This window comes from Schistocerca nitens, chromosome 3 (assembly GCF_023898315.1).
Source record: "Schistocerca nitens isolate TAMUIC-IGC-003100 chromosome 3, iqSchNite1.1, whole genome shotgun sequence".
In the NCBI taxonomy this organism is placed as follows: Eukaryota; Metazoa; Arthropoda; class Insecta; order Orthoptera; family Acrididae; genus Schistocerca; species Schistocerca nitens.
This window is the reverse complement of record NC_064616.1, coordinates 985,278,800-985,299,981: the sequence shown is the minus strand read 5'-3', so window position 1 is coordinate 985,299,981 and position 21,182 is coordinate 985,278,800. Positions and strand designations below refer to the sequence as shown.

At 38.5% G+C, this 21,182-nt stretch overlaps 1 protein-coding gene across 1 annotated transcript in view; it reads right to left on the bottom strand.

The window, feature by feature from the left end:
* The window catches only part of LOC126249050 (probable chitinase 2), a 309,806-nt gene that overhangs the window by 76,287 nt on the left and 212,337 nt on the right, over positions 1-21,182 (bottom strand). The window contains exon 5 of the mRNA XM_049950678.1: positions 2,004-2,219. Within this exon, the coding sequence (XP_049806635.1) occupies positions 2,004-2,219 (216 nt within the window). The remainder of the gene's footprint in view (positions 1-2,003; positions 2,220-21,182) is intronic.

Genomic DNA, 21,182 nt, shown 5'->3' with positions numbered 1-21,182 from the left:
ATTATACTCAAACATAATACGTGTTCCAAAATTCTACAACTGATCAATGTTAGAGATATAGGCCTATAGTTCTGCACATCCGTTCGACGTCCCTTCATGAAAACGGGCATGACATGTGCCCTTTTCCAATCCTTTGGAACGCTACACTCTTCTAGAGACCTATGGTACACCGCTGCAAGAAGGGGGGCAAGTTCCTTCATGTACTCTGCGTAAAATCGAACTGGTATCCCATCAGGTCCAGTGGCCTTTCCTCTTTTGAGCGATTTTAATTGTTTCTCTATCCCTCTGTTGTCTATTTCGATATCTACCATTTTGTCATCTGTGCGACAATCTAGAGAAGGAACTACAGTGCAGTCTTCCTCTGTGAAACAGCTTTGGAAAAAGACATTTAGTATTTCATCCTTTAGTCTGTCATCCTCTGTTTTAGTTCCACTTTGGTCACAGTGTGTCTGGACATTTTGTTTTGATTCACCTACCAGTTTGACATAAGACCAAAATTTCTTAGGATTTTCTGCCAAGTCAGTACATAGAACTTTACTTTCGAATTCATCGAATGCCTCTCGCATAGCCCTCCTCACATTACATTTTGCTTTGCATAATTTTTGTTTGTCTGCAAGGCTTTGGCTATGTTTATGTTTGCTGTGAAGTTCCCTTTGCTTCCGCAGCAGTTTTCTAACTCGGTTGTTGTACCACTGTGGCTCTTTTCCATCTCTTACGATCTTGCTTGGCACATATTCATCTAATGTATATTGTACGATGGTTTTGAACTTTGTCCACTGATCCTCAACACTATCTGTACTTGAGACAAAACTTTTATGTTGAGCCGTCAGGTACTCTGAAATCTGCTTTTTGTCACTTTTGATAAACAGAAAAATCTTCCTACCTTTTTTAATATTTCTATTTATGGCTGAAATCATCAATGCAGTAACCGCTTTATGAACGCCGATCCCCTGTTCTGCGTTAACTGTTTCAAATAGTTCGGGTCTGTTTGTCACCAGAAGGTCTAATATGTTATTGCCACGAGTCGGTTCTCTGTTTAACTGCTCAAGGTAGTTTTCAGATAAAGCACTTAAAAAAATTTCACTGGATCCTTTGTCCCTGCCACCCATTATGAACATTTGAGTCTCCCAGTCTATATCCGGCAAATTAAAATCTCCACCCAGAACTATAACATGGTGGGGAAGTCTACTCGAAATATTTTCCAAATTACCCTTCAGGTGCTCAGCCACAACAGCTGCTGAGCCAGCGGGCCTATAGAGACATCCAATTACCATGTCTGAGCCTGCTTTAACCATGACCTTCAGCTAAATTGTTTCACATTTCGGATCTCCGTCAATTTCCTTCAATACTATTGCATTTCTTATCACTATAAACACACCTCCCCCTTCACTGTCCAGCCTGTCTCTGCGGTATACATTCCAATCTGAGTTTAGAATTTCATTACTGTTTACATCTGCCAACTTTCTGTCCTTAGTACTATGTGGGCATTGTGACCGTTTATTAATGAGAGCAGTTCTGCGACCTTTCTATAGACACTCCCTGGTGCATTTTGGTGAAAATGGACAGAGAAAGGGAATGTGAAGATGAAGAGATGGACAGAGGGGGGGGGAGATGGACAGAGGGAGATGGAAGGAGGAGATGGACAGAGAATGGGAAGTAGGAGCATATGGACAGAGAGTGGGGGAGGAGCGGATTGACGGAAAGAGAGATCGGAATGAGCAGCAGGTGGACAGAAAGAAGGGGAGGAGCAGGTGGACGGACAAAGGAGGAAGAAGGAGATGGATTAACAAAATTGGAAAAAAATACATACCTAGGAAATGCCAGGTACTCAGTTAGCCACACTCTACATTTCTTTTTAAATGAGCACGGGTTTTACTTACCATTATTCATAATCACACACCTGTTTGGAAGATATATGTCACAACATTGACACAAATCAATGAATAAGATGGTGATGGATTATTATGTAATTTATAAAACTGGCACAGTTTTATACAACTTACAACACTAAGTGTATCAGAAGGTGAGGTTCCATACAATGGTGCATTGGCCCCTGTCATTTTATCCCAGGTACCGTGGTAATCGTAACACATAATGTGCATGTAGTCGAGGTACTTGCCGAGCATTGGCACGTCGTAAGCTTTTTCGATAACTGCCGTGGATGCACCGAGTGCTGCAGTAAGCAACCAACCGTTTTTATCAAACTCTTGTCGAAGTTCCTGTAAGGAAAAGCACATCGTTTAGCATAAATAATTATTTAATGACATCAGATAGCAAAATGTAACACTATAACTGCTTGTATGTTCACAGTCTCCATTTAAAACCAATTTCTGAATGAATTATGAAAGAAAGTAAACAAGCCACATTTTTAACACTAGTGCTTTCGTACAATGACAGAAGAATGTTGACTGGGTGTTGTGTGATGTCCTTAGGTTAGTTAGGTTTAAGTAGTTCTAAGTTCTAGGGGACTGATGACCATAGATGTTAAGTCTCATAGTGCTCAGAGCCATTTGAAGAATGTTGAATTTGTATAATACTAAAAAACATAAACCTCTTTCCCATAAAACTGTATTAGCACAGGTACCACCTGCTGATTCTTCTGCTTAATCATACACCATAATGAAACTAATGCATTTTATTCTTTCAGCAGATCACTTTTACAGCTTACGTATCAATTCTCTCAGAATAATTAACAGTTATATTTTTCTTTTCTTAGACTGATTTAGAGTATATTTCACTGTCCCTTTTACGTGCTTTCAGTTTATGCCTCAACACAAATTTATTAACAAATGTACGATAGATTCTTCATCGTAATAAAATTCCTCGACACATAAAAACTGCACACAGAGACCTAAAATTCTGAATTTTGGTTTTGTAAATACTTGTTTTTGAGCTACTTCACAAATTTTACAGTTACATTGTGAAATATGTATTTACCTGTTTCCACGAATCGTATGATCCTAATTTCAAACCACATTGGTAAAAGATATACAGAAATTTGTCAACATATATACTCGTACAAGTATGTCCTGTGGAGATGTCATGTCTGAGGTATCTTGGCATACAAAGACTCAGTGTTACTCCAAAAAGAAGAATAAATAGGGCCTAAAAATGTCAATTAGAGATTTGACTGAGAAATGAAGCATTGTCCAAATATTTATCTTCCAATATTCACCAGTTTCCAGTCATACAACCCACTTTGAAACACATATGGGAAGTAGCATGTCTCAGTAATATGATTTACTAGAATATACACTGTGCTATGAAATTGATAGAATAGCTTAAATCAGATATATTCTTTGTTCCATGGATCCATAGATCCTCAAGAGTGTAAGCAAGTAAATTAAATTAAAAAAAAGATATATGCTGATGTCATTTCTATAGTCTCTAAGTAGAACGGTTCACATAGACATGGAATAAGCAAAAAATCTGCAACATATTTTCATTTAAGAGATGATACCAAACTTGCCACAAAAATATAAATCTCATACAACAAAGTGCATAATTCTTAAGCTATTGCAGCCCCACACTGTCAAATAGAAATCAGTTTTCAACATTTATTTACACTGATCCCATTACTGTTCTGAAGATGTGTAGAAGTGAGATTTTTGTGTAACATGTGTGTAATTTGATATTCTTAACAGTAGTTAAACTTTTTATGGCTGCTGTCAAGTTATTGACATGTATGTTCCTGAATAAGGGCCACCTTTCTGGAACAAAATAAATGACTGTAGTACTCTATGAAGGTTATTCTTACTGCTAGTATTGGTTTAAAAACTATATATATTACATATGGCAAATTTCATCAAGAAATAAATATATTGGGATGTAATGGTTAGTATCCTTAATTCTCTGAAAAGGCGATTACAGAACTTTCTTCAGATCACAACACAAATAAATCACATTACACATATTTTGGAGTTAGAAAAAAATAGCTTGACTTAATAAGTTACCCCAAAAATGACCCAATATGACATTATGGAATGGGAGTCAACAAAGTTTGTCAGCATTTTTATTTTTATATCACATATACCTGGCGAGATCTGTATTAAAATTAAAATTTTGTTTAGGAGTTTCAACAGTTCTGTGATAAGTTCCTAACTGAAATTATTGTATAGTAGGAAACCTCTTACATAGTGTGTGTTTTCAAAGTTTGGGGACAAAGAATTAGCAATGAATCATTAATTGACATCCATAAGAATCCCATTAACTGATCTGTCTAAAACTTAACTTAATTTTCTAAATATTCCCTTATTATTGCCATCTGCAAACAAAATTAACATGACGTCAGGTAATGTTACTGATGAAAGGTTGTTAATATGCACAATAAAAGTAAGGGCCTGAAAATGGACTCACATGAGACATCACATGTAATTAGTTCCTAGTCTGACAATAACTGATAGCTTAATACAGGACTCTTTTGTATTGACATCCTTTGTTTTCAGTCAGACAGATACAATCTGAAACATTTTGTATCATTCATTCTGACACCATAGTACGCTCAGTGTGCAAAATAACAGTCACCTCCTTAAAAAAGAGTGCACTGGTCACTTTGGATTGAGTAGACTGAGCAGAATTAGCACCAGGTGGTCGCTTGAGCCTCTACCACTGATGAAAGTCACACAGCTAAGCTGTGTATGTCAGCTATACGGAATCAACCCAGTAAAATAGGTTGTCACAGAGACATGACAGAATGGTAACAAAGGTGCAATCATATTTGAATGTGCCCATGACCACACTGTGAATGAAGCTGCCCAATTTATTGGTGTATCAACACAGACTGTCAAACATGTCCACAAGAGGGGTGTACCACTTGGAGCCACATAATACAGCATGTGAACAGTGACTGTAAAAAGATTCTAATCAGCACAGATCAGAGTCAGGTGCCATGTCTTGCAATGGCAGTTGCAAGGATGTAGGCAGGATTTTATCAAGAAAGGTGGTGGTGGGGGGGGGGGGCTGTCAAATTCGCTAAAGAGGAGTTTAAGGAGGCTCATGCTTTCATTTTTTCTGATAGCATGTCCATTTATCTTTTAATCTTATGTACATAACTTTCTTTTGGGTGGCCTTAATACAAATAGTAGTTTGTCTACAAAACTATTTTTTTCTTGATTTCACAATATGATAAGTTCACTTTATTGCCAAACAAATTAAAATTCTAATATAATGTATTGCCTCTTTTCTACAAAACACAGCTTAGTGTTCTAATATAAGGTTTGTTACCACAGAGCAGAAGGATCTTAATGTTGGCTTGAATAACTTATGGTGCTAAACAGGTTCAAATCTCTTTTGATAATAGCTATCTTTCTCCTGCAATAATCTTGTGTTCAAATTTATGGCTTATCTGAAACCATGTTAGAATTCCTTCAGCACATCAAAGCATCCCGAGTTCCTCAATTCAATTGCCAATTTTATTAAAGTATCTTTCATTTCAGTAAAATTCTTCAATATCCTTAATTAATCAGTAACTTTCTCTAAATTTATTACTTCAACAGTCAACTTGAAGCCATAACAACCAAATTTATTTATAAAACAAAACAGAATACACTAATACTATGAGCTAAAGTTTTGGGATGTTAACATTGATTCATGCATTGATTTCAACTAGACTTCTAATGTATGCAGCTTCTTTAAAATATTATTATACAGTCTTTCATGCTAATAAATTCTTCTGAGATGTACAAAATACATTGTTGTTTGTATGATGTTTATTTACAAATATATTATAGTTCTGATGGCTGGACTCACTGTTCCGAGCATATTATGAATTAGACATTTCACAGTAGAACATTGTTCTTGTAGTAACCCTTGAAGTCCAATGTAAATACCACTGACAGAGGCAAATGCAAGAAGGGAGCTGTAAGGTTACAGCCTCCATCCATCCCCCCCCCCCTCCAACCAGACTCAGAATTAATTCTGTTCCTTAAAACAAAATCCTTCTGTCACTTGAAAATTCTTTCACTATTGTATTTGGTGTTATAATAGATTCAGAAAGTACCTTTGTTTAATCCACACAATTTAGACACAATTTCTATTAGCTAACCCCCCCCCCCCCCCCCCAAAAAAAAAAATCAAAACACTGGATTTAACTCTGAATTAACTGAACTAAACATATTGTTTAAATCTTGCACAAACTAACATCAAAATTAAATACTGTCTGCCTGAGAAATAAATAACTATTACCCAAATCAAGCTAAGTACTGGTTATATTACAAAAATTATGCAAAAATTACTTTTATATCATTGTTTGTACAATTTATAAACGTTACTGTTGGAAGATAATCACAGAAAATTTGTAAAGGCTTCAGTATTATAGTATTACAAGAGTGTAAATAGATTCTGGACAAAATGGAGTTGGATGCAGGTTATCAATGGCTAGGATGAATTAAACCCTTTTAAAAATGAATGGAGTATAGAATGTGCTGTCATCACAGACCCCTTCTGCTCCCAACAAAACTTATCCCCACATTGGAACTGGTTTCTATAACTGAGTACCACCCAAGTGAACAGATCAGGCTATATTTTGCCATTTAAGCTACTAATGATAGAATTTTGAGCAAATTTTTTAAGGAAATGTAACCATAGCCATTTGGGTGAAATTTTTGCTGATGAAAGTAATTTTTGGATGGTACAAACAAATTGAATTGTATTTTCAGTGGCTGGTTTTAATTTAATATTATTTGTAATGATGTTTACTGATCCCCTGCCTTGTGGAATACTGAAATATCACAACCCAAGTGTTCTACCAGTCTCCAAATAATGATTCCATTGCTAACATCAAACTGCTGTCGATAGGAAATTAGTCTGTTGTAGTTCCCCATGAACAAATGGACCTTGCCGTTGGTGGGGAGGCTTGCGTGCCTCAGAGATACAGATAGCCGTACCCTAGGTGCAACCACAATGGAGGGGTATCTGTTGAGAGGCCAGACAAATGTGTGGTTCCTGAAGAGGGGCAGCAGACTTTTCAGTAGTTGCAGGGGCAACAGTCTGGATGATTGACTGATCTAGCCTTGTAACACTAACCAAAACGGCCTTTATGTGCTGGTACTGTGTATGGCTGAAAGCAATGGGAAACTACAACCATAATTTTTCCCGAGGGCATGCAGCTTTACTGTATGCTTAAATGATGATGGCGTCTTCTTGGGTAAAATATTCTGGACGTAAAATAGTCCCCCATTCGGATCTCCGGGTGAGGACTACTCAGGAGGACATGGTTATGAGGAGAAAGTAAACTGGCATTCTACGGATCGGAGAGCGAAACGTCAGATCCCTTAATTGGGCAGGCAGGTTAGAAAATTTAAAAAGGGAAATGGATAGGTTAAAATTAGATATAGTGGGAATTAGTGAAGTTCGGTGGCAGGAGGAACAAGACTTCTGGTCAGGTGAATACAGGGTTATAAATACAAAATCAAATAGGGGTAATGCAGGAGTAGGTATAATAATGAATAAAAAAATAGGAGTGCGGGTAAGCTACTACAAACAGCATAGTGAACGCAGTATTGTGGCCTAGATAGACATGAAGCCCATGCCTACCACAGTAGTACAAGTTTATATGCCAACTAGCTCCACAGATGCAGAACAGATTGATGAAATGTATGATGAGATAAAAGAAATTATTCAGATAGTGAAGGGAGACGAAAATTTAATAGTCATGGGTGACTGGAATTTGGTAGTAGGAAAAGGAAGAGAAAAAAACGTAGTGGTGAATATGGAATGGGCTAAGAAATGAAAGAGGAAGCCGCCTGGTAGAATTCTGCACAGAGCATAACTTAATGGGAATTTAAGGGGACGGGATCTGGATAGACTGACGGAACCAGAGGTTGTAGAGAGTTTAATGGAGAACGTTAGGGAATGATTGACAGGAATGGGGGAAAGAAATACAGTAGAAGAAGAATGGGTAGCTTTGAAGGATGAAGTAGTGAAGGCAGCCGAGGATCAAGTAGGTAAAAAGACGAGGGCTAGTAGAAATCCTTGGGTAACAGAAAAAATATTGAATTTAATTGATGAAAGGAGAAAATATAAAAATGTAGTAAATAAAGCAGGCAAAAAGGAATACAAACGTCTCAAAAAGGAGATTGACAGCAAGTGCAAAAAGGCTAAGCAGGGATGGCTAGAGGACAAATGTAAGGATGTAGAGGCTTATCTCACTAGGGGTAAGATAGATATTGCCTACAGGAAAATTAAAGAGACCTTTGGAGAAAAGAGAACCACTTGTATGAATATCAAGAGCTCAGATGGAAACCGAGATCTAAGCAAAGAAGGGAAAGCAGAAAGGTAGAAGGAGTATATAGAGGGTCTATACAATGGCGATGTACTTGAGGACAGTATTATGGAAATGGAAGAGGATGTAGATGAAGATGAAATGGGAGATATGATACTGCGTGAAAAGTTTGACAGAGCACTGAAAGACCTAAGTCAAAACAAGGCTCCGGGAGTAGACAACATTCCATTAGAACTACTGACGGCCTTGGGAGAGACAGTCCTGACAAAACTCTACCATCTGGTGAGCAAGATGTATGAGACAGGGGAAATACCCTCAGACTTCAAGAAGAATATAATAATGCCAATCCCAAAGAAAGCAGGTGTTAACAAATGTGAAAAGTACCGAACTATCAGTTTAATAAGTCACGGCTGCAAAATACCAACACAAATTCTTTACAGATGAATGGAAAAACTAGTAGAAGTCGACCTCGGGGAAGATCAGTTTGGATTCCATAGAAATATTGGAACACGTGAGGCAATACTGATCCTACGGCTTATCTTAGAAGCTCGATTAAGGAAAGGCAAACCTACGTTTCTAGCATTTGTAGACTTAGAGAAAGCTTTTGACAATGTTGACTGGAATACTCTCTTTCAAATTCTGAAGGTGGCAGGGGTAAAATATAGGGAGCGAAAGGCTATTTACAATTTGTATAGAAACCAGATGGCAGTTGTAAGAGTTGGGGGGTATGAAAGGGAAGCAGTGGTTGGGAAGGGAGTGAGACAGGGTTGTAGCCTCTCCCTGATGTTATTCAATCTGAATATTGAGCAAGCAGTAAAGGAAACAAAAGAAAAATTCGGAGTAGGTATTAAAATCCATGGAGAAGAAATAAAAACTTTGAGGTTCGCCGATGACATTGTAATTCTGTCAGAGACAGCAAAGGACTTGGAAGAGCAGTTGAACGGAATGGATAGTGTCTTGAAAGGAGGATATAAGATGAACATCAACAAAAGCAAAACGAGGATGATGGAATGTAGTCGAATTAAATCGGGTGATGCTGAGGGAATTAGATTAGGAAATGAGACACTTAAAGTAGTAAAGGAGTTTTGCTATTTGGGGAGCAAAATAACTGATGATGGTCGAAGCAGAGAGGAAATAAAATGTAGACTGGCAATGGGAAGGAAAGCGTTACTGAAGAAGAGAAATTTTTTAACATCGAGTATAGATTTAAGTGTCAGGAAGTCGTTTCTGAAAGTATTTGTATGGAGTGTAGCCATTTATAGAAGTGAAACATGGACGATAAATAGTTTAGACAAGAAGAGAATAGAAGCTTTCAAAATGTGATTCTACAGGAGAATGCTGAAGATTGGATGGGTAGATCACATAACTAATGAGGAGGTGTTGAATAGGATTGGGGAGAAGATAAGTTTGTGGCACAACTTGACTAGAAGAAGGGATCGGTTGGTAGGATATGTTCTGAGGCATCAAGGGATCACCAATTTAGTATTGGAGGGCAGCGTGGAGGGTAAAAATCGTAGAGGGAGACCAAGAGATGAATACTCCAAGCAGATTCAGAAGGATGTAGGTTGCAGTAGGTACTGGGATATGAAGAAGCTTGCACAGGATAGAGTAGCATGGAGAGCTGCATCAAACCAGTCTCAGGACTGAAGACCACAACAACAACAGTTCTACGTATGTATTTTTTATTTAACATAATGCTAATGGACAAATCAAAATTGGTTTTCCTCTTGTCACTTGTAACAAACTTATCTATAATTAGAAATAATCACAACAGCACACAGCATGAAAGCAATAAATGACAGCACTTAAATTCAAGTGCAAGTAAGAACTGAAAACAACTGTGTTGCCATGTTGTGAAACTGAAAGATATTTTGCTTTTCAGTCATACAATGAAAAAGAGTTATGCACTCCTGATAATCAACAAGGTCATCAATAGATTTAAACTATTGCACCACTATTGGCTACCACCCATCCATACTTTAGCGAAGGCCAACTGCAGTACATTGTGGGCAAATCTACACTGTATGTAGTTTCGAATAGGTTATTGGAGGGGTGGGCTCTGAACCTGTGCTTTGGCTATGACCATGACAGTTAGTTTCAAACCTGACAGTTAATTACTGATGTCATTCAATGCAGGTCCATCTCATCCAGTTTATGACTGGATGTTGTAAAGTGAATTGCATGCAATGGACATTTGAAGTCTGGCACCTCGCAATGTAGATTAGTCCAACTAGCGACATTTTTGCCTCTTTTGAAAGATATAAGGTGTTGAATACACTGATGGCCCACTGAAGTGTTTCACCTACAGTGTGTGGAGGGTAGAGATCAGACTGGAGGCGGTTCTGTCATGTTTTTGGTGCGATTTCCTATCCTGATTTGAACCAACCCATTCTGGTTACCATGAATCTGAGTCAGGAAGTTTACTTCAACATTCTCAGTGACCAAGTGTTGCCTTTTATTTTATGTACATTATGGACATTCCTGTCTTCCAAGATGGCAACAGCCATCTTAACAGGGTTGCATGGATACATTCCGAATCACACCTCAAGTAACCTGCTAAATTGCTTGATCTTAATTCTTATAAAGTGTCTGGGACTATTTTGACCAGTGGGTGAAACATAGCAGTCAGTATCCCAACAATTTGATATTTCTAAAGGATCTGATCATCAATCAATAGCTTCAACTGGATAAGACCACTTGAAGAAACTTGTGAACCATCATCCTCACCGAACTGAGGCCTTTATCAATGCTAAAGGTGGTGTTATGCAGTATTGTTGTAATGTTCCTTGGAGTGATTAATTTTTTTTGTCTGGTATGCTAATTCTAAATTACTTAAAAGGATATTGTAAGAAAATGAAATGCCTACGGCCATCCTTATGATCTTATTTATTGTGTAGCTGCCAATTTCAGCACTTCTGTGCCGTAACTTGATGGTTGAAGAGACACATCAGCATTGGTGTGGCTGGAATGTGTGGACCGGGATGATTGGTGACGATATTTTGGGACTAGTCTTCCCTCCACATCACCTAACAGACTGGAACTATTGGCATTTCTTGTGACTTTGCCTCCCCTGCTGGAAGAAGTGCCACTGATGATTCAAAGGGTAATGTGGCTGCTACATGATGGTGCTCCAGCCCACATCACCATTAACATCCCTATGCATCTCAATTGCGTCTTCCCTGGTCAATGGATCAGATGACAGGGTCCAGTTGCATGGCCTGCTCATTCACCAGATCTCAAACCACATGATTTCTGATTATGACGCCATCTCAAAACTATCATGTATGCAGAGTCCATTCCATGCTGCCTTTGAGACTGTTCAGATGCAGCCTGGCTGATGCAAATGTGTGAGACAGAACATACTACACCACATACATGCATCCATTCAGGCACATGGAAGCCATTTTCAGCACGTACTTTAACTGTAGCTGCATGGTATAGTTCACGTTAAAGCGCAGTATCTGTAACAATGCATGACAGAATAAAGGGTCTCTAGCATGGAAACCATGTTTTTCCAGACATAAGTTCATTATACCTTTATTGTCCCGTATCATTCCATTGGCCAATCCCTAGAGTTTGTACATGGTGGAAAAAATTACCTGTAGGTGAACTCTAGCTCACAGCTCTTCAGAATAAATGGATGTATGCTTCAGAAAGCCTTTTGGATTGTAACTGTGTAGAATATCAGCCTGTAATGACCAGAATCATTGTTGTGAAGGTGCCATCTATGTCTGTAGGCCTATCGTGTTATCCTGTTAACATCAAAACACTGTAATAATAAAAGAGTGGTGTGGGATGCCAGATGCGAAAATACTGAATAGTCATGTATTGTGTTTCAAGGATATTCAATTTAGTATTCAGTCTGGAAAAAATATGCTTCTTATCAGATCAGAGTGTAGAATGTGATAAAATCCCATATTAGGGTAGAAAACATTCGAATACTAAGATAAATCAAACAATGGGAACTCCAGGCAGGAATATCAACAATGTAGGAAATGACAGATTGCTACTTACCATAAAGAAGACATCTTAAGTTGTGGACAGGCACAATTAAAATACATTTACATAAAGCTTTGGGCCACAGCCTTCATCAGCAAAAGAGAAACACACACCATTCACACAAACAAGCAAGCACACCTCATGCACAAACTGCCAACTCCAGCATCTTGGGCCAGAATGCAACTATCAAGTGGAATGCAAGCAGAAATCTAGAAGGGGTGGGGCAGGGGAAGGGATAATTTTGTACAGATGAGGAGAGAGACAAATGCTGTCTGGTGGAGTTTGCATGGACTAGAACACCAACAAGTGCAGCATCAGGAGGTTGTGGGGCAGGTAGGTGGGGAAAAAGAGCAAAAAAGGAGAGGAATGGGGAAAGGTTGGCGGGTGCATTGGCAGAGGGTGACAAATAAACAGAGTGGGAGGTGGGAGTGGGGAGAAGACCATAGGACAGAGAGGGTGGAAAATGTTTGGTGGAGGGTGTGGGGACAGTATGTTACCACAGATCGAGGCCAGGATAATAACAGGAGTGGAGAATGTTTCGCAAGGTAACTTCAATATGCGCAGTTCAGAAAAGCTGGTGGTGGAGGGAAGGATCCAGATTGCTTGAGTAGTGAAGCAGCCATTAGAATCAAGTATGTTATGTTCAGTTGCATGTTGTGCCACAGGCTGGTCTACTTTGCTCTTGGCCACAGTTTGGCAGAGTCTGTTCATCCTGGTTGAGAGTTGGCTGGTAGTCATACCAATACAAAAATCTGTGCAATGATTGCAACAAAGCTTGTAAATGACATGACTGGTTTCACAAATGGCCTGGCTCTTGATGGGGTATGATAAAGCTGTGTAAGGACTGGAACAGGAAGTGCTGGCTGGGTGACTGGGCAGGTATTGCACCTGGATCTCCAAAGAAATATGATCATTGTGGTAAGGGGCTGGAATTGGGAGTGGCATATGGACGGACAAGGATGTTACCGTGGTTGGGTGAGCAATTTAACACCACTTTAGGAGAGGTGGGAAGTATCTTGGGTAGGATGTCCCTCATTTCAGAGCACGATGATAGGTAATCAAAGCCCTGATGAAGGATGTCGTTCAGTTGCTCCAGTCTGGGGTGGTACTGGGTGATAAAGGGGACACTCCTTTGTGGCTGGTTCTTGGGGATTGTGGGAGGATTGGGGGTGTGAGGGTAAGTGGCACAGGGGATCTGTTTGCTGAATAGGTCTGGTGGGTAGTGCCAGTCTGTGAAGGCCTTGGTGAGACCCCCCATATACTGAGCAAGGGATTTCTAGTCACAGCAGATATACCGTACCGGGTGGCCAAGCTATCTGGGAGGGATTTTTTGCTTCAAAAGGGATGACAGTTCTTGAAATGCAGGTAGTGTTGGTGGGTAGTGGGCTTAATGTGGACAGGGGTGCAGATGGAGACATCAGAGAGGAGGAGGTCAACATCTAGGAAGGTGACATGCTGGGTCAAGGAGGATCATGGGAGAAAGGTGGGAGAGAGGGCATTGAGGTTTTGAAGGAATGAAGTTAGGATGTCTTGGCCCTGACTCCAGATCATGAAGATATTATCAATGATCCTGAACCCAACTAGGGGTTTGGTGTTTTGGGAGGCTAGGCAGGTCTCCTCTAGATGGCCCACAAAAACGTTGCCACAGGTGGGTGCCATGCAGATGCTCATGGCTGTGTTGCAGATGTGGTTATATACCTTCACTTCAAAGGAGAGGTAGTTGTGGGTTAGGATAAAGTTATTAAGGTGTATTAGTAATGAGTTAGTGGGTGTGGAGTCTGAAGGATGTTGGGAAAGGTAGTAAGATAGAGTTCAATAGCAGTAAGACGTTGGGAATGAAGGATATTGGTGTATATGGAGGTGGTGTCAACAGTGACGAGTAGGGATCGGGTGGGGATGGTGGAGAGTTTGTGAAGGAAGTGGTTGGTGTCTTTGATATGGGAGGCTAGATTTTTTTATGGGCAATTGGTTGGAGGTGTTGGTCAATGAGGGCTGAAACTCTTTCAGTGGGGGCACAATAACAAGCCACAATGGTGTGTCCAGGACTGTTGGGTATATGGATTTTGGGGAGCATGTAGAAGGTGTTTGTGTGTGTGTGTGTGGGGGGGGGGGGGGGTTCCTTAGGGCTGAGATTCTGGAAAAGGCCTAAGGCTTTAAGCAGGGACTGGAGGCTGTGTTTGACATCTGGAATGTTACCACTCTGTCAGAGTTTAGAGGTGGAGGAGCCACATTTCAACTGTCGTTATCCCTTTCACACCAAAAAACTTTCAAAAAATGTTCAAAGGTGTGTGAAATCTTATGGGACTTAACTGCTAAGGTCATCAGCCCTAAGCTTACACACTACTTAACCTAAATTATCCTAAGGACAAACACACACACCCGTGCCCGAGGGAGGACCCGAACCTCCGCCGGGACCAGGCGCACAGTCCACGACTGCCGCACCTTAGACCGCTCGGCTAATCCCGCGCGGCCAAAAAAACTTTCCCAGATGGCCTGGCCACCCAGGGACAGCATATCTGCAGTGACAAGAACTCCATTTTTCAGTATGCTGAGGGTCTCACCAAACCAATCCCTTCCCCACCTCCCGCCCCGACAACCTCTTAATGTTACACCTGTTGGCATTCTAGTCCCTGCACACTCCATCAAACAGTGTTCATCTCTCTCTCTCTCTCTCCTCACCTTTATGCTACTATCATTTCTCCTTCCTCACCTCTTCCAGATTGCTGCTTGCATCCCACGTGATAGTCGCATTCCAGCCTAAGATGCTGGAGTTGGCAGACATGTGTGCATGAAGAGTGCTTGCTTGTGTCTATGAATGGTGTGTGTTTCTCTGTTGCTGATGAAGACTGTGGCCAAAAGCTTTATGTAAGTGTCTTTTAATTGTGCCTGTCCATAACTTAAGATGTCTTCTTTATGGTAATTAGCAGTCTGTCTTTTCCTACATTGCAAATACTAGGCTAATCGGACAATAAATTAGTCACCCCTAGAGAAATCATTACAAGCATCTTTTAATACCATTTAATTGTGCTCCTGTGCACAAGGTTGTGCATGTATGTTGAATCCGGGTTATGCCACTCACTGAGGATTTGATCACACAATTCCATCAAACTGTGGGATGCTGATGTTGGCATTTTACCTGCTGTTCCAACATGTCCCACAGATTAGCCATGGGGTTCAAGTGAGGTGATTTTGCAGGCCAGTCAAGATGTAACAGAATGGGAGAGTGTTTAGAAAACTAATCACATATTCTCCCAGCATGATGAACTTTGCTATTGTCTTTATGTGCCTGCGTGAGCAATAGCCTCTTTCAATGTGATGGACTCCTAATGATTGATTGATTGATTGATTTATTGATTTCTTTATTAATTCATGTAACAATTTACATTGTGTGGATTTCGTCAGCAAAATCATGTACAATACAATATACCAACAATTTATACACATAAAATTAATATTTACAAACATTACTAAAGTGTCTTACATTAGTTTTATATCCTTATGTAATTTTCTTATAGTACTGTACAATTCTGAATTTCATATTATTTCCTCATGTATTACAATGCAGGCTACTTTAATTACGCTACATGTTTTAATTCGGATAGTCCGTTACTGCGTAATAACTTTTATTTAATAAAAATTTTTTTAGTTTTGTTTTGAACTGTCCAATTGTGTCAATATATTTTATATTGTGGGGTAATTTATTATATAATTTAAGGGCATTGTACAACAAGCTCTGCTGAGTTTAACTTTATTTTTCCTCTCTAGATGCAGATTGTATTGGTTTCTAGTTTCATAGCTGTGTACTAAAGAATTTTTAACAAAGCAGTCAATATTTTTTTTTACATACATAATACTTTGAAAAATGTATTCACAGGCAAAAGTTAGGATTTCCAACTTTTGGAAATGTTCAAGGCAGTGGACCCTACTGCCACTCCTGGTTATTATACGAATTGCTCTTTTCTGTAATTTGAAAACTATTTTAATATTTTTACTGTTGACTCCCCAAAATATTATTTCATAGGTAATAACAGAGTGGATATAAGAAGAATATATAGATCTGACACATGTAGTATCACACACTGCAGTCAGAATTCTAAGAGCATAGCATGCTGTAGCGATTCTGTTAGTAAGTATTTTAATATGTTCTTCCCACTTTAACTGACTGTCAACATGCATACAAAGAAATTGTGTGTAGTCTACACATTCTATAGTTTCATTGTTTAACTTAAAGTTGTTATAGTGTGGTTTTTTGCAGACATAGAAGTTAACACCATTTGTTTTTTTTTTTTAATTAAGTGTTAGTTTATTATTGGATGCCCATTCACGTACACTGTTTAGTGTTTGTTCGGCTTTTTCTTTCAGTGCATCTGGTGATTTGTCACTGATTAGAACATTTGAGTCATCTGCAAACAATATGGTTTGTCCATGCTTGATGCTCTGTGGGAAGTCATTTATGTAAATGAGGAATAGTATTGGGCCAAGGTCACTACCCAGTGGGACACCTATAGTTACATAATTTGTGTCTGAAGGACACTTTACAATATAGTTTGAGCAACTTGAAATATGTGAGATTTCAGTTATCTGTCTTCTGTTTTTTAGATATGACTGGAACCACTTTTTCACAAGTCCCCTTATTCCCAGTTCATCTAACTTATTTAACAGTATGTTGTGGTCTACTGTATCAAACACTTTAGTTAGATCAAGAAATACACCTGTTGTGTAGTTCCCTTTATCTAGTGCTTCTAGAAAGTGTTTTGTGAGGTGTGCTGTTGCTGATTCTGTGCTGTTCTCTGATCGAAATCCAAACTGGTCAACAGACAGTAAGTTGTATTTATTTAAATAATTCATTAGCCTATCTGACATAATAGTTTCTAATATTTTTGCAAAGCATGAGAGTAGAAAAATTGGCCTATAATTTTCAATTTTTTTTTGCATCACCTTTTTTGAAGAGAGGTAGTAATTTAGCATATTTTAAATAGTCTGCAAAGTAGCCCTGCTTGAAAGACTGATTTATAATATCAACTTAAGGTGGAAGTAGGCTCTTGATACAGTCTTAATTATAAAAATGGAAACTTCATCCAGACCAGCTGAGTTTTTGTTTTCCAGTGTGCTGACTGCTTTGTAGACTTCTTCCTATGTTGTAAGGAATAACACCATTGAGTGTGATACACCATTATTTGGCTTTTTTACCTTGGGGGCTGTTAGAAAATTTTCCTGTAATTTTATTCCTATGCTACTAAAATAATTATTTATATAGTTTGCCAAATATATTGGGTCTTTTATTAGAGTCCCTTCCTCTTTGATTTTCAAGTTTGACAGATTCATTTTCCTGGTACCAGTTTCCTGCTTTACGATCTTCCATACTGCCTTATTTTTGTTTTCAGCAGAGAGCACCAGTTTGGAGTTATGAGTTCTCTTTGCTCCAAGCAATATTTTCCTATATCTTTTATAAAAGAGTGAGAAAGCAGGATTAGTTTGGCTGTGTTTAATGGAGCTCAGGTACTTTAGTGTTTCAGAAGATTTTTTGATGCCTTTTGTGACCCACTTGTTTTTCCTGCTGTTGATAATGGACATGACACTTTAGGAAATGTTTCTTCAAAATTTAATTTAAACAATGTCATGAAATTTTTGAATTTTTCATTTGCATCCACCTCTGAGTCCCAAGTTTGTCCTGCTATCTGTTTAGCAAACTCATATCAATTTTGTTTAGAAAAAATTCGTCTGTAAATATGCATCTTCTTTGTTTCTTCTGGAGCCACTTTCATATTAATGATTTGACCTGAGTGATCAGATAATCCTAGCTCAGCTACCGCCACCTCACAGTTTTCTTTGCCTAAATCTGTTAATACCTGATCAACAGCTGTCTTTTTTGTTGTTCTTGTTGCACTGTTAACCATTGGAACTAGATTGAAACTTTGAGCAAGACTTAGTAATGAGTCCCATGTAGCATCAGGATTCAGTTTATCTACATTTAGGACTCCACATATGAGAATGTGGTTCTCTGGAGTGGATATCTTGTCAAGAACATGATTAAGTTTGGAGAAAAAGATGCTGAAGTCTCCACTAGGAGATCTGTATATACATAAGATGATCAAATTCCTACACCTGTATTGGTACCTGATTTCAACTGCTGCCAGTTCAAAATGTTGCTCTTAACTGATTACACCTAAATCGCTTCTGGTCTTATACTGATAATTTTGTTTTACATAAATACAACACCCTCCACACTTCATAGAAGTCCTGCAGTATGCACACGTTATATTATACGACTGCAAGCCTAATTGATTAATTTCAGCCTCATTGCACCAATGCTCGGTGAGACAAACAACTGAGCACTCTGTAGACTCCAGCTCCACTTCAAGCTGTTGGATCTTATTTGCTAGGGAACATATATTTTGGTGAACAACTGTTAAGTAATTTTTGCCAACATTATTTACATACCCACTTTTTTTTTGTTTTAATGTTGTTCTGTATTGGTTCAACTGCTTCCTTATTATGATTACAATCGCATTTTTTGTTTGCATAACGCATTCTTGGATAGTCACCCCCTGCAGACTGTATTAGTTTCCCTTATTTTTTATAGTTTTACATAAGTCCAGGGGCATTTTGCTGAAAGTCATTGCACATAGTCTGTTTAGGTGCAGGCCATCCCTACCAAGACATTTGTCGTCGAGAAATTTATTTGGGTCAACAAATACAATACCAAGTTCATCGCACTGTTCCCTGATGCTAGTGTTTATTTTGTTTATATACGCGTTACTCACCAATCTTCTTTGAAGAACTCCGTTGACAACATTCTGGAGCTTTTGCTGACCGAATTACATTATGAATATCATTTATGATTTCTTCTTGTCTGCCACTTCTAATAGAGTTGGTCCCTACGTGAATTATTGCGCCTTTAAAATCTGTGTTGGAATCATTGTTGTTTTGGTTGGATTTTCCATTTAGAACTGCTAATTTTTTTCCTTTTTGGTAGAGACAGACGTGTCATTACACTTTTCATTCGGCGCCACCTTGTATATTGCATGCAGTTCCCGTCCCAATGTTCTCTCATTATCAGTTTGGAATGGACCTTCATTCATTGCCTGCAGCCATTCCTGTCAGATTTGGAATCAATTTTGATCCACAATTTGTGAAACATGTCTTCAGTCCTTCTCAATCAGGATATTTTTCTGACTGCAATGGTGATGTCTTGTTTTATGCCATGGGTGTAACACCACAACACTTAGACATGCTGAACAGTCCACCATAAAACACCAAAGTTAAGAGCAAAATTTTCAACAGTATGGATGAGATTCTGGATTATGTCATTAATAATGCAGGTACCTCATCAGAGTGCCATTAGCCCACCATTTCAGCAGTTCACCTGGAATCTTTCCTTCCTGCTTATAGATAGTGAAACTCAAGCCATTGTACAAAAAGGGTAAGAAAGAATACATAGCCAATAAATGACCTATTGCTTTGATATCTGTATTTTCAAAAATACTAGAAAAAAATTTTTAATAGGAGGATGCTGTGTTTTCTAGAAAAGTGCAACATATTATCCACAGCCCAATATGGTTTCTGGCAAGGTCAATCAGCAGAAACAGCAGTATTTGAATTTCTGAGTGAAGTGCTCCAAAAACTTGATAGTGGAGAAAAAGTAACTGGAATATGCTTTGATCTGTCTAATGTCTTTGACATCATAGACCATTTCCTATTGCTGCAGAAACTTGATAGTATTGATATCAGAAGTACATCTAACAAGCCATTCTGATTACAAAGAAGTAAAGTATGATGTACTGCAGATCTCAGTATTGGGTCCCATCCTATTTTTGATATATGTAAATGACCAACTGAAAAGTGTCATAGCACTATCCCGTTTGCAGATGATACAAGCATTTTAGTCGGTGGTACAACACCTGAAATATTCCAGACAACAGTATCTGAGATGTTTACTAGTGCTGTGAATTGGTTCAGCCAAAACAAACTAATAATGAATAAAAGTGAAACAGCAGCATTAAATTTTCATAATTTCAAGAGAAACCGTGAAGAGGATATTAAAAATGCATATCAATCAATATATGTTAGAGAAGACAAATACAAAACGCAAACATGTGGAAAACCAAACGACTTTGTGAATAAGGTAAAACATGGAATATTTCAGCAGCAGTTAAGTAAAAGATCATATGCGAAAGTGCTCACGAAAAATCTTCCACCGCTAAGCTGCTCTACTGAGACAATATCGACATGTGTTAGCAAAAAAGACATAATAAATAGTGCCAAACAAGACTACGCTTACTGCAAAGGTAGGCAGAAAACAGGTAATCTCGGAACAGCAAGTACCGGTAAAATTGAACTGTATGCCAAGGACGAAATATAGCCACTGAATTTCAGCGTACAAGTAGTCAGAATTTTAGTTTTAACTGTACAATAAAACCAGGAGCAAAATTCAGTGCTGCTACGTCAATGAGTCAAGAAAAAATTTCCACATTGAGCAAAAAGGACTTTTCCATCTTCCTGGCGGGATCAAATGATATTGCTAGGAATGGAAAAAAACGATCTCTCAATCTCACTAAAAAGAAAACTGTATGAGCTGAGAGGAACAAATTTATTGTTTTTTCAGTGCCACACCGTTACGACTTGATAGAATGGTCCTCTGTAAATAAAGAAATTGAAACTGCAAATAAAGAGATGCAAAATATTTCCAAGCGGTTTGAAAATGTTACATTTGTGAACATCAGCAATTTAGGGAAAAGATTTCACACAACACATGGTTCTCATCTAAATGTACTTGGAAAAAACGTAATAGTAACAAAAATTTTAGAACTTGTAAATAAAATCTCAAATGTGCAGTGTGATGATAGAAAAGTCATACCTCTCATGGACAGGAAGTGTGTGTTACCTGTAGACTACAATGTGAAATCTGCTGTCAGTGAAGCTACACCTCTCCAAGACAAATGTGAAATTTTATTAATGCAAG